This window comes from Myodes glareolus, chromosome 24, assembly GCF_982192425.1.
Source record: "Myodes glareolus chromosome 24, mMyoGla1.1, whole genome shotgun sequence".
Lineage (NCBI taxonomy): Eukaryota > Metazoa > Chordata > Mammalia > Rodentia > Cricetidae > Myodes > Myodes glareolus.
This window is the reverse complement of record NC_142049.1, coordinates 29,118,764-29,131,500: the sequence shown is the minus strand read 5'-3', so window position 1 is coordinate 29,131,500 and position 12,737 is coordinate 29,118,764. Positions and strand designations below refer to the sequence as shown.

The following is a 12,737-nucleotide window of genomic DNA, read 5'->3' as shown; positions in this document are numbered from 1 at the left end:
TCTAACCTGGCTGCACTGACCACACATTCCAAGGGTCAGGTAAAGCGTGGATTAGACTCCTGGGCTTTTTCAGTGCAAGGAGATCTTTTCAGTCACAGTCCAGAACCACCTTCACCAACAAACAACAACACAGATGGGCCCAGCTCACAATATTTCAACCTCAGTTTTCAGCTTCCTGGTACTGAGGAACTGTGGACCTCATTCTGCTGTAGCCTTGCAGTTTGTAGTATAATCCTCTCCCATGGTGGTTGTGGCAACCAGGCACTGTCCGCACAAGATCACAGTGAGCACAAGCTATGCTGCCCAGTGTGCTGAGTTTGGAGCATCACTAGATTAGGTGTTGGGCATGCACTTGTGGCTTAAGATATTCTCAACTTACAGTGGATGTTTCAGGATGTGGCCCCATTGTAAGTATAAATGAGTCTGAATTCTCATAAACAATCTTTGTCAATAAAGAAAAGCAGAAACTTCACAAAATCTTTTCTGGACATCTTATGATTTGTTTAACAAAATACAATCTCTTTGTTTTCCCATTGATTTGATAGGAAAGGATTAACCTCTGTTCTAGCATCTTAGTGATGTTTTCTCCTGTCAATACCGCTTAACCACAAAACTGTAAACCCAAATCTTCTAGAAGGAAAGTTACTTGGAAAGTTTCGGCAAATGTAATTGCCAGAGAAGAGCCCAGAGCCTGACGATATTAACTGATAGAGTCAAGACAGACTTGAGGTCACCGTTCCCAGGACTGTTGCTTGAGGCAAAAATGGTGTGTGTCCTAGAATAATGGCAAAGGCTTGCTTCCCCCATGGCTTCTTCACAAAACCAAACTGTTTCCCTCTAACCAATTCCTCTTGCTTGGTGACTGAGACTGAAATGGAAAATTACTCTTAAGGTGAAGCCTTGCTCCTTGGCCTAAAATGTGAATCAATCTTCTGCACACTCAGAGTGATTACATTCCCTGTGATAATTTGTGACTAAGTCTTGGGACATCTGACCTGAGGGACAAGATGCTTTGGGACTTGGTGTTGGCATTCTTTCCCTTTCTGGTCATGATTCCTACCACCTACTGCAGGCTTTGAGCTCTGGGTCAGAGCTGCCGAAGAACAGTGAGTAGCCAAGGTCTGCCTTTCACTTCAAGGTCTTTCTCTTTATTGGTTCCTTCTGTATCAAAAGCAGAGAAACTGAGTGGGCATGTGGTTCATACCTTTAGTCCTAGCACTCAGGAGGAAGAGGCAGGTGGATCACTATGATTTCTATGAGTTCAAGGTCAGGTGGATGGATAGATAGATAGATAGATAGATAGATAGATAGATAGATAGATGACAGAAAGATGACAGATAGATAGATAGATAGATAGATAGATAGATAGATGATAGATAGATAGATAGATAGATAGATAGATAGATAGATAGATAGATAAGAAAAAAGAACAGAGAAAATAGTAATAGAAAGGAAGGTTAGCAGAGCCCACGTACCACCACCACTTCCCTTGGCTCAGTTTGCACATCTGCCCTGAGCTTGCCACTGTGGACGAGCATCTCTTCCCAGGAGAGGCACAGGAAGAGACAGAAAGCAGATGCCCTTTCAGTGTTGGAACTTTCGCCAAAATTAGATTTAAAAATAGCATGGTGACCATGCCTGGCTGCAAATGTTTCTTGCTCTGGAATTCAGGGCATCAACTGATCAAGACCTAGGCAGCTCCACACATTGCCCCAGATGCTGCAGGCTCAGCTTGCTGATATCAAGTTGTTAGTCACACACACACACACACACACACACACACACACACACACACACACACAGACCCCATCCCTTGGCAACTGTCCCCTCCTCCCCCCCACCCCTGGAACACAGCTCAGTTGCACAAGCTCATTTTGTTGCCAAGTGTGTGGCTTCTGGTTTAAGTGGAAATTCTGCAAAACATTTTAATCACTTTGACCCTGAATAGTTTTGTCTTTGACACTTCACTATTATGTATGCTCAGAATCCAGTAATTCTTCAAATTCCCCCAGAAGGAACAAATTTCTCTAAAAAATTATCTGGGGCATAAAATCTAGTGTGATCTCAAGGGTATAGTGGGGGTGGGTTGTTGTTGGTGGTGGTGGTAGTGGTTTTAATTGTAGGTTTTTTTTTTAGAAAGGAAGTATTCTAAGAGGAAATCAATTAGCCATGCTTCTAGGTTTACCTCCTACTCCAACCCTAGGCTACTCCTGATCTAATTCTGTATTAATGTATTTGCCTATTCTGAACAATTCTTAACTACAGTCATGAACAGGGGGTGTGGCCTCTTTTACTTAGCATTTTGTTTTCAAAGTTCATCTTCTTTGTTGTAACACATAGTGACATTTCTTCTTTTCTTCTTTTCTGATCAAATACTGCTGTTTTGTTTTGTTTTGTTTTGTTTTGTTTTTTTTGCTGACCACATTTGCAGTCTGTTGCAAGGAAGGGGCCACTTGTTGGCTCCTGACCGCTTAGCCCACCCTCCCCCAAAATAATCACCAGAGACTGTATTAATTAAATCACTCGGCCCATTAGCTCTAGCTTCTTATTGGCTAACTCTTACATATTAATTTAACCCATTTCTATTAATCTGTGTATCACCATGTGACAGTGGCTAGAGTTCCTTCTGTCTCTGGCAGGGCTACATGGCTTCTCTCTGACTCTGCCCTTCTTTCTCCCAGCATTCATTTTAGTTTTTTCCCTGCCTACCTTTATTCCTTTGCCCTATCAGGCCAAGCCAGTTTTCTTTATTAATTAACCAATTGTATTCACAGCATACAAAGGGAAATCCCACATCAGCAGTTCATTCATCAGGTTTGGGATTTTTGTTTTATTTTGTATTTGTTGGTTTTGTTATTGCTACCACATATAACACTGGTATCAGACTTTATGTACAAGCTTTATGCAAATGCATGTTTTAATTTTCTTGGTGTGTGATATGTTCCTAGGGATAGAATTGGGTCACAGGAAAATTCTGGGTGATTCACTTTTTGAGAAACTACCACACTTTCCCAAAGCGGCTGAGATACCTTGCGTTCTGCTGAGCAGAGACTTTGGGTTCTGCTCTCTCTGTTTGTTCACCAACACTCCCTGTGTTGTCCTGTCAGGCAGCAGTTACAGTGTCCGTGGTGTGGCACCTCATTATCCTCTGGGTCTGCGCTTCCTTAGTGACTCATGACATGAGGCAGATTTTCATGGGCGTCTATAATGGCCATGTCTGTATCATTTTTCAAGAAAAGCCTATTGAAATGTTTGCCCTTCTTAAGCAGGGATGTTTGTTTCTTTGTTGAATTGTGTTGTTTATTGTGAACACAGATTCTTGATGAGATAAATGACTGACAGCTATTTACCCAGGCATTATGAACTGCCTTGTCACTGTCCATGGTGGGCAATGATAAGCTGTTAATCGGTGATAGACTCCAAGATTTGTTTAACTTCTCTTTGTCTTCAGAATTTTGTAGTTTTCCCTCTTACACTTAGGTCTGTGATCTCCTTTTGGTCAGTTGGGTTTTTGGGGGGGAAGGTATGGTCTGAGACAGAGGATAGGCAATCATCCAGCACCGTTTGTTAAAGATCATTCTTTCCCCCATTGAATATTCTTGGCATCTTTGCTTTAAATAAGCAGCAAATAATTTATATTTGTACTCCCAGCCATATTCCATTGATAGAATTATCTATCCTCATGCCAGTACCACATTCTTTTGATTAATGTAGTTAGTCGAAATGTGAGTTTTCCAATTTCATTTGAAACATTGTTTGGACTATTGTGGATCCCTTGCGTTTTCACATGAATCCTAAAATCAATGTGTCATGCTTGGCAAAATCAAATCTTTTGGGGGATTTTGAGAGTTATTACTTTAAATCTACAGATCATTTGGTATCTTCCCTTCCTGTTAAGTCTTGTGTTGCTGTGGATGAAACTCACTGGTAGCCTACTTGCCTAGAGTATGCAAATTCCTAGATCAAGTCCCAGCCCCACTCCACCCCACCAAAAAGAAATCTTCTCATCCATGAACATAGGTTATCTTTTAATTACTTAGATCTTCCCTAATATGTCTTAACAATGTGTTGTAGCCTTTAGTGTAGAAGACTTAGAGATCTTGTCTTAAATGTATTCTGAAATATTTTTATTGTTTTTGGATGAGGCTTAAACGATTTCTCAGCTGTTCGTTCCTAGTGTAGCTGATTTTTATAGTGAGTCCCACGTCTTCCAACCCGCTGAGCCTCTTCCAATAGTTACTTTAGTTTATTCTTAGGATTTGTTGTGCATGCGATGTTAGCATCTGCAAATGGATACAATCTTACCTTCTTTGCTCCTATCTTTGTCTTTCATTTATTTATCTATTTACTTGTTTATTTTTGCCTAATTACCTAGGATCCTCCAATACACTGTTGACTAGAAAAGGCAAGTAAGATAAGCTTTTTAAAATCCCTGATCCTAAGGGAAAAAAATCATTCAGTATTTTGAAATTTGTTATGCTGTGAGGTTTTTTGTCGTGCTGAGGATATTCCCTTTCTACTCCTAGTTGAATTTGCCAACTATTCTCTTTGTTTCTATTGAGATATTATGTAGATTTTCTTTTATTAACATGGGTGATTATCTTGCATTCTTGAGGTAAGCCATACTACATGATAGTGTACAATTCTTTTTAGATGTTGCTCAACTAAATTTGCTGATATCTTGTTGAAGTTTTATGCATGTATTTATACATGACATAGCACTGTCTCTAATGCTATTTTAAACCAGTATAAATCCCTATAACCAAGGAAATAGTTCCATCAACTATTTAGCAGTTTAAACAAAACATGAAGCAAAACTGTATATAGTAATGCAATTCAATTTTTAAGAAAGATCATGTTTTTAAAATAGCAAATATTTATGTTGTGGCATAATATGATATTGAATTACAAAGCTACTCCTAACATTCATGTACAATGTAGACAAATATAAATATTATACATATTTATATTTATGCAGATATATGTGCAATAACATATATAAGTGACCATATATCAAACTGATAAAGGTGTTCCCAATAAGAGGGATAAATGAGATAAAGTGTACTTAAGATTCAATTGTTCATAAAAATCCTACAGTCTTATCTCATATATTTTTGTTTAGTCATAAAGATGATTTCACTGGTATGTGTAAACCCATGTTCTAACAAATTACACTGTAAGCCAAGGGAACTTCCTGTTCCCTGTCTCACTGCCTCTCCCAGCCTCACAGACTTGTCTACACAAGGAGCTAGTGCAATTAGAACTGTGTCATATCTAATCTCCCAGTAACTCTCCAGAGAAGCAGCATGGGGCCTGTGTTAGTGCAATGGGTAGTCTTCACTGTGTTAGTGCAATGGGTAGTCTTCACTGTGTTAGTGCAATGGGTAGTCTTCACTGTGTTAGTGCAATGGGTAGTCTTCACTGTGTTAGTGCAATGGGTAGTCTTCACTGTGTTAGTGCAATGGGTAGTCTTCACTGTGTTAGTGCAATGGGTAGTCTTCACTGTGTTAGTGCAATGGGTAGTCTTCACTGTCCACTTGCTTGGATCAAGAACTGCTTAAGAAAAACAATAGAACATAACTTGGAGTAATCACAGGGTGGAGAGTGGGGGGCGCTCCCCCCTGACATCTGGATCTATTGCTTCGTGGATTTATAATATAGTGGCAATAACTGGAGTGTTCATAATATGGTGGCCCTAATTGGAGGTGTTAAAAGAAAGACGGGCCTCTCCTCTGAGTGTGTCCCTGTGGCTGAATCTCTTTTGTTTTGTTGGCTTGGGGAACAAGGTCACACTGTGTAGCCTTGGTTGGCCTGGAACTCACTATGTAGACCTTGAACTCACAGAGATCTGCCTACCTCTGCCTCCTGAGTGTGGCATTAAAGGTGTGTGCTACCATGTCCAGTCTGGAGCTCTATCTTTTCCCTGACCTGCTAGGGTTATATTGCATAATATGTTATATATAAAATGCTTTGTTTCCATTGTATAATTCCATGCAAATAACCTTACCTTCACATACTATAATGCAGAACAGTATACCTGTTCCTGTTGCAATCATCAAATAACTAAATAAAGACAGATGACGTTTAGCATTCATGTGACTCTTTTCCATTTGAAAAGTTATTTCAAATGCCTTGAGAATAAGGTGCTGTCATTTGTGAGGCAGGGGAATTCTTTTTTTATCCTAGAGGTTGAAGAGCTTATGTTATGAAGAGACAGTCACATTAGTCCATTATTTTTATGTAGCTATTGAGATTGTGGTGTTGTTTTTCTCCCCAACAACACAAGACCTCAGAGCAATCAAACAGGATTTATACCCTCGATGGTTCAGAGCAGTGGTCTCAGCCTTTCTGATACTGAGTCCCTTTAATATAGCTCTTCATGGTGTGGTGACCCCCAACCATAAAATTATTTTTACTGCTGCTTCCTAACTGTAATTTTGCTACTGTTATAAATCCTAATGTAAATATTTTGGACATAGAGGTTTGCCAAAGGGTCACAACCCACAGGTTGGGAACCACTGCTCTAGGTGAAGTATGGGTTTGTACCATGCAAAACGATGTTATTGTTACTTCATGTACATGATGCTTGTTTAACACTACACGAATGTTTGTGCAGTGCATGGATTTTAAATTCTCCTTGTACCTTACAAGGATGTATAGCATCAGAGTAACAGAAGTGTGTGTGTGCGTGTGTATGTGTGCCTTTAAATGCACTAAGACAAGTTGAAAAGCCCGAAAATCATTGAAATATTTTTATAGTGTGATGTGGTATAAGTCAATTTTAGTTTTTAGGTTGATTAGGTTGCTTCAATTTTTTAACACTATTTTATAATGAAAGGGCAAGCCTTCATGTAGCTGGACCTAGGAATCTATAAGTGTGTTTTTACATGTAAGTCCCTCTACTGTTTCCATGATCCCACATGGGACACGCAGCATCCTCACAGAGGGTCATGTAAATGCAAACCCCGGTATCAAACCTAAACATAGGTATTTACCAGCCTGCTCTCTAGAATCCCAAAACCACATTGGGCCACTTACTGGCTCAGTTTTCTCAATAAAGCTGGCATTCCCTGACTCGCTCCCAGACAGCTGCCAGGCACTGTCATCCTGAGTGGTTACTAACTACCCACATCCGAGCACCATGACCGGCCACAGTGTGCCCAGTCCCACTCTACATAGAAATAATCAAGGAAGCAGTGTGTGCCATGACAGTCACAGAGATCTTCTCCAGGGCAGTGGAGGCAGGAGGCGGTGCACGGCAAGGGAAGGTGATGGCTCCATTGTAGGATGAGCCTTGGCTTTTTGTTATGATCCTGGGGATGTTCAGAGGAAAGTCAAACTGTGACAGATCATGAAGGAACCCCCGACAGATGCGTGGGGACAGAGCACTCCTTACGTGTGTACCCATGTTGATTCCAGACAGTCCTAACAAAGTGCCGCTGCCTAGGTGGCAGAAACCATGAAATTGTGGTTCTTTGCCTGGAGGCAGGAAGTCTGAGATGAAGGTGTGGGCAGGGTTGGTCTGGTCTCCTCTGGCTTTTGGTGGCGGGCATTCCGGTGCTGGTTGGTGTGTAGAAGCTTCACTGACATCTCCACCTTCACGTTCTCCAGGCCATTGCCTGTGCAAATCCCTTCTTCTTCAAAGGTATTTCCGGCTGGTGAGATGGCTCAGCAGATAAGGGTGCTTGCCACCAAGCTTGAAGGCCTGTGTTTGATCCCTAGACCCCCCACATGGTGGAAAGAAAAAACTGACATTCCTAAGTCACCCCTGACAGCTACATATGCCATATGCGGTGTGGCACAGGTACCCCTCCCCCACACGTACAATAAACAAACAAGTAAATAATTTTAATAAAAGGGAGTCCTGTCATATTGGATTAAGGCCCTCCTGATTCCAATATGACATTGTCTTAGCTAAATATATATGCAACCCTCCTATTTCCAAATGACAGCGCACTGGAACATACACAGATACCTACAGATTTCTACAGGGTTGGCTTCCATCCTGACTTGTGTTCATTGCCCTCTGTAGAGCAACTGGGTTCTGGGCTTTAAAAATACGTGTTCAAGAGAGGGAATTGCAAGTTAACAATGGAACATTCTAGAAACTGAATGGCCAAGCTTAGAAGAAAGAGCTCCACGTGAGTTGGTGATTGGTCTCTCAGGCAGGGTCGGCCTGCAGTCTCTGAACTCACCACAGGGGGCGTGCTTGGGCAGTTTAGACGGGGGATTGTGTAGGGGCCTCTGATCCAGGACTGAGGTGTGCTTCAGTTGTGTGTCATCTGTCACCGCAGGTTATATCGAAGCTGCTGTCATTCCGGCCGGAGCTCGGAGGATCCGCGTGGTAGAAGACAAACCTGCTCACAGTTTCCTGGGTAAAACAGAACTCATTCACTCAAAGTTGCTGCTCTAAGAATTGATCCTTATGACTAGATTCTGGTGGCTCTGGCTCCAGTCTTCTCCCAGTGTTGGATAGCCACGTATTCCCTATTTACCTTCTCCCCGGTTAACCCTGGCATTACACCTACGCTTTCATTGTAATACTGTAAGGACTCAAAATGGACCAGACAGCCAGATCTAAGGTATGTTTGACGCAGGTGAGGAGGGTAGAGGCAATTAGAACCATCACTCTGGACAGGATGGAGAATGAAAATGTGGAGGAATCCATGAGGTGTTGAGGAGCCATGTTTCCCAAAATGGCTCCTGAAGAGTCAGGTGCGGTTAGCCCAGGCAGCGTAGGCCCATGGCCTATCCCTCAGCAAGCCCCTATAGACTCTCTGTAGATGCCTCTTACTGAGTCAAGAGCGATGGTCCTAGGCTGAATGTCAATACAGAGCAGTACTGGCCTTCCTGAGCTCTGTGTACCTTACCTCACAGTGACTGACTCTGCTGACTTTGAGCACGTACACCTATCTATCTCTATAGTTTTGAATTCCATCCTAACTGGCTCTCATTGCTGCTACCGAGGGACTGATTCAGTGAAACACCTCCTCCCCCACCCCCAGCTAAAGGAGGCCCTCTGAATGATTACAGTCTTGCCAGTAACCCTTGGCAGAGAACAGCCTGGTCCTGAGCATCGGGGAGTAAGAGCACTGTGTTAACTCATGAGTGTTGATTCCAGGGGCCTCAGGAAGAAAGCAAACGCTCCTTAGGGTTTCAGGGACTGCTCAGCTATTGGTCCACCAGCATAGAAATGTGGTCACCCATATTCTTTGGTCAGTCTAAGCCCCAAGATCCTTGTTTGGGTTAAATTTCAAACTAGACATGACTGATCTCCTATTCAGGGTTCCTTCTCTCATCCCGTGTTGCAAGGTATTGGGGAGGGGTATATAATTTCTCAGTATTTGGGGTAAATCAAAATTGTCCATGAAACCTTTTAGTCTGCACTTTTAACACACAAAAAGAAGCTGTGTCTTAGACCACATTCCTGCCATTTTAGATTATACAGAAGTATCCGTGCCTTTCTTAGAAATGGTCACAACCTGGCTTAACTCTAATGAGACCGTCACAAAATAAATCTCTGGCAGGTGCATGTTAATCAAGACCATGGTTCTGTCATATAGAGCTTGGTGTCATGTAGACAATGGTGCTATTATAGAGCCTTCAGTGACAGTGTTGTATGTGCTGAGGAGGGCACTGCCTTGTAAGCGGAGACTGCTCTTTCATTTCCTGTCACCCAGACCCGAATAATCACATAGAAACTATATTACTTACAGCACTGTTTGGCCTATTAGCTCAGGCTTCTTATTAACTAACTCTTGCATCTTAAATTAACCCATTTCTCATTAATCTGTGCATCATCACGAGGGTGTGACTTACCTGGTAAGGTTCTGTTCTGGCATCTTTCTCCTTAGGCAGCTACATGGCATCTCTTGACTCTGCCTACTCTCTCTATATATCTCTTCCAGCGTGGCTACATTCTGCCATGCTATAGGCCAAAGCAGCTTCTCTATTAACCAATGGTAATAAAACATTCATAGCACAGAGGGGAATTCCATATCGCTGCCTAAAACTGGCCTTTCTAGAGTGGCAGTCTTTTCTACATCCCCAGAGACTCCACCCCTCTCTGTTCACTTGGGGAAACTGGGTCAGCTTCCACAGTATCGGCATCAGAAGTTTTGCAACTTAGTGTCACCCTCAAATTTACCTTTCCCAAATAGCGCTCTTGGTAGGAATGTACCATTTGGACAACAATGTTTCTGTTCCTAAGGGGGGCACCAAGGCTCAACAAGAGGCCAAGGTCCACCTTCACCTAGTGGTCTAAGAACTGGCCCAGCTCTGAGCGCCCCACAACAGTTCTTCCATAAAGAAAAAAAAAAACCCAGGTACTCAGCAGGTGGTCTCTGGGCTCCCAAGATGCCCCAGCACCCATCCTGCCTGGCTCATCCCCATGTGCCCGGATGAAATGATGAGGCTCCCTCCATTTCTGATTTTCTGTGAAGTATAATCATGGCAGAGGACTTATCAGAATCAATAAATCCTCAACATCTAAGCCCTATAATATAAAGGAATTCTTCCCTAGAACCCACATTGAGGCAAGAAAAAAAACTGGCAGATACTGCTAGGGGCAGGGGCCTTGCTGTCACTGTTGGTCCTGTCAGCTCTCCTGTGGAAGCCAAAAGACCACATATGCAAAGGAGAGCAGTAACATCCATGTTTGTGGTTCTTTGTCATTGTGTTTTAGTGACCTGACCTCCACACCCCAAAATACCGCGGAGTATCGCTGTGCTGGATTCACAGATAGCAAGCAAAAGCCCCCCACTTGCATGGCCAGTTCCTCACTCCATCTGAATACACTAGTCAGTCTGCAGCCTCTCAGAATTGCCAGTGGAGCCCACTGGGACCAGAAATTGACTGATGGAGAGGTTTCACTGTGTGCACTGCAGAGAAGCTAATCTGTATCCCAAGAAGATTGATTTAATGTCTGTGTGACTTGGCTCCCAGAAGCAGTGCTGTGTCTCCATGGGAGCTTGGAGCCAGCCTTGGTCCCCTTATCTTACCCCAAATTCATAATCCCAGTATTCCAGGCACTGGCACATGGACGGAAGTAAGCCTGAAGGTGGTCCATGCTCGCTCGTTATGTTTCTAGAGTCAGCTCCAACGGGCCGTGTTTCCACTCAGGGCTGGGAGCTTTGGAAGTCAACCCAGTGTAATTCTGAATTACTCTCACATTTGCTGGGAGCAGTTCCTGAAGAATTTCACCCCCGCCTACCTTCAGCCCACGCTGGCTGGCTGGCTTTCTGCTCAAAACCACCTGGAACAGGAAATGCCTCCATAGTTTGTATCCATGGCTAAGAACAGAGCTGGCTGAACTCCTAGTGGAAATTAAAAAAAAAAGAAAAGAAAAACTGACACAGTGCCAGGATTAGAAGTGGGTTGACTGTGGGTCAGGTCTTCCAGTTGACTGCGCAGGGAGAGAGCTGCAAAGAACCCACTGGCCTTCTGCACCTCTCTGAGCCAGCTCTGACAATGAGTGACCCTCCTTGCTCCGTGGAACACTTGCTGCCATATTTCACGGTGCCTAGAAGTCCAAGATGGTAGAAAAATATCTACCTGGAGAAGGGTCTGAGCTGAAACTGGTTGGATGTTCAGCATGTGACCTTATTATTTTCTGGACCACGCAGAGATCTTGTTTGGCCATAGTGACCAAATACAAAGGTACATCTGTCCCTGTGGTACCCTGCAAAAAGTCTGTCCAACAATTGAAAGTATAGAAGCAACGCCCACAAAGTGTGGACCCTTGTTTTTGAATTGTGGTTTAAAACATTCAGCCTACGGCCCAGGCAGAAGCAGGTAGAGGAATCTCCTCAACAGACCAGAACCTCGGACTTTTCCGATGAACTCAAACCACTGGAGGAATCCCACTGCCTCTGCTATAAGTCTGAGTATGTGTGGTCATTTGGATCACCTTGTTGAGTCTCCCCTGAGTCCCCAGATCCTTGTGTTGACTGCAGACTGATTTGGTCTCGACATGCTTGCAGACAAAGAGGGTTTGATGCCTGGGAGCTGAGGGGATTGCAGCTTCATTTTTAAAAATGGGCATACTGTATATACTGGCCTCAGGACAAACTCCCAAGTAGAGTTTTACCACAAATTCTGCTCAGGTCTACTCTCAGAAGGGAGGAGAGCAACTCCTGGTGCAAGCTAAGGGGACAAGAGGTGAGAGCTCCACCAAGGCACAGAATCACTAGACTCCACATGGAAACCACCTGTGCACTCCCAACAATGGCCTTGATGTCCCGAAACACCCCAAGACTGAAGTTTCACCTTTTGAAAGGCATGTCAAGTGCTAAATTCTGGTTTTTATTTTCTGCAGGGAACATGGGAGCTTAGAAATCTTGTGTCTTGATAGGTAACTCCCACCCAAGTCAAAAAGGTTAAAAGCTGTCCCCATGCCCCCAGAAGCTCTTGTTTCAAGTTCTGCCTGCACTAAGAAGTCACAGCAGGAAATGTGAACACCCCTATTCTAAGCACCCTGTTCAGATGGGCAGAGGGCTCTGCAGCCAGGGCCTCTATTGGCTCTGCCTCCACTTTCCCCATCAGTGGCTGCTTCTACTGTGGTTCCCCTGGGACTCAGCAGCTTACTATAGTGACAGTCCCCCAACCCTTCCCTCCCAGATGTTGGCCTTTGGGCATGGGCCAGGGAGACGTTGGGTTTGAAGCTGGTAGGAAAGAGTCACCTATGCAGGAGGTTACTGCAGGATGCAAACAGTGGCCCCGGAGTGAGTGCTCGGCCT

General features: G+C 43.6%; 1 protein-coding gene across 2 annotated transcripts in view; it reads left to right on the top strand.

The window, feature by feature from the left end:
• Adamts17 (ADAM metallopeptidase with thrombospondin type 1 motif 17) overlaps window positions 1-12,737 on the top strand; it is a 309,925-nt gene that overhangs the window by 216,328 nt on the left and 80,860 nt on the right. For both annotated transcript variants that reach the window (XM_087901254.1, XM_087901253.1), the window contains one exon: window positions 8,295-8,375. In XM_087901254.1, the coding sequence (XP_087757380.1) occupies window positions 8,295-8,375 (81 nt within the window). The remainder of the gene's footprint in view (window positions 1-8,294; window positions 8,376-12,737) is intronic.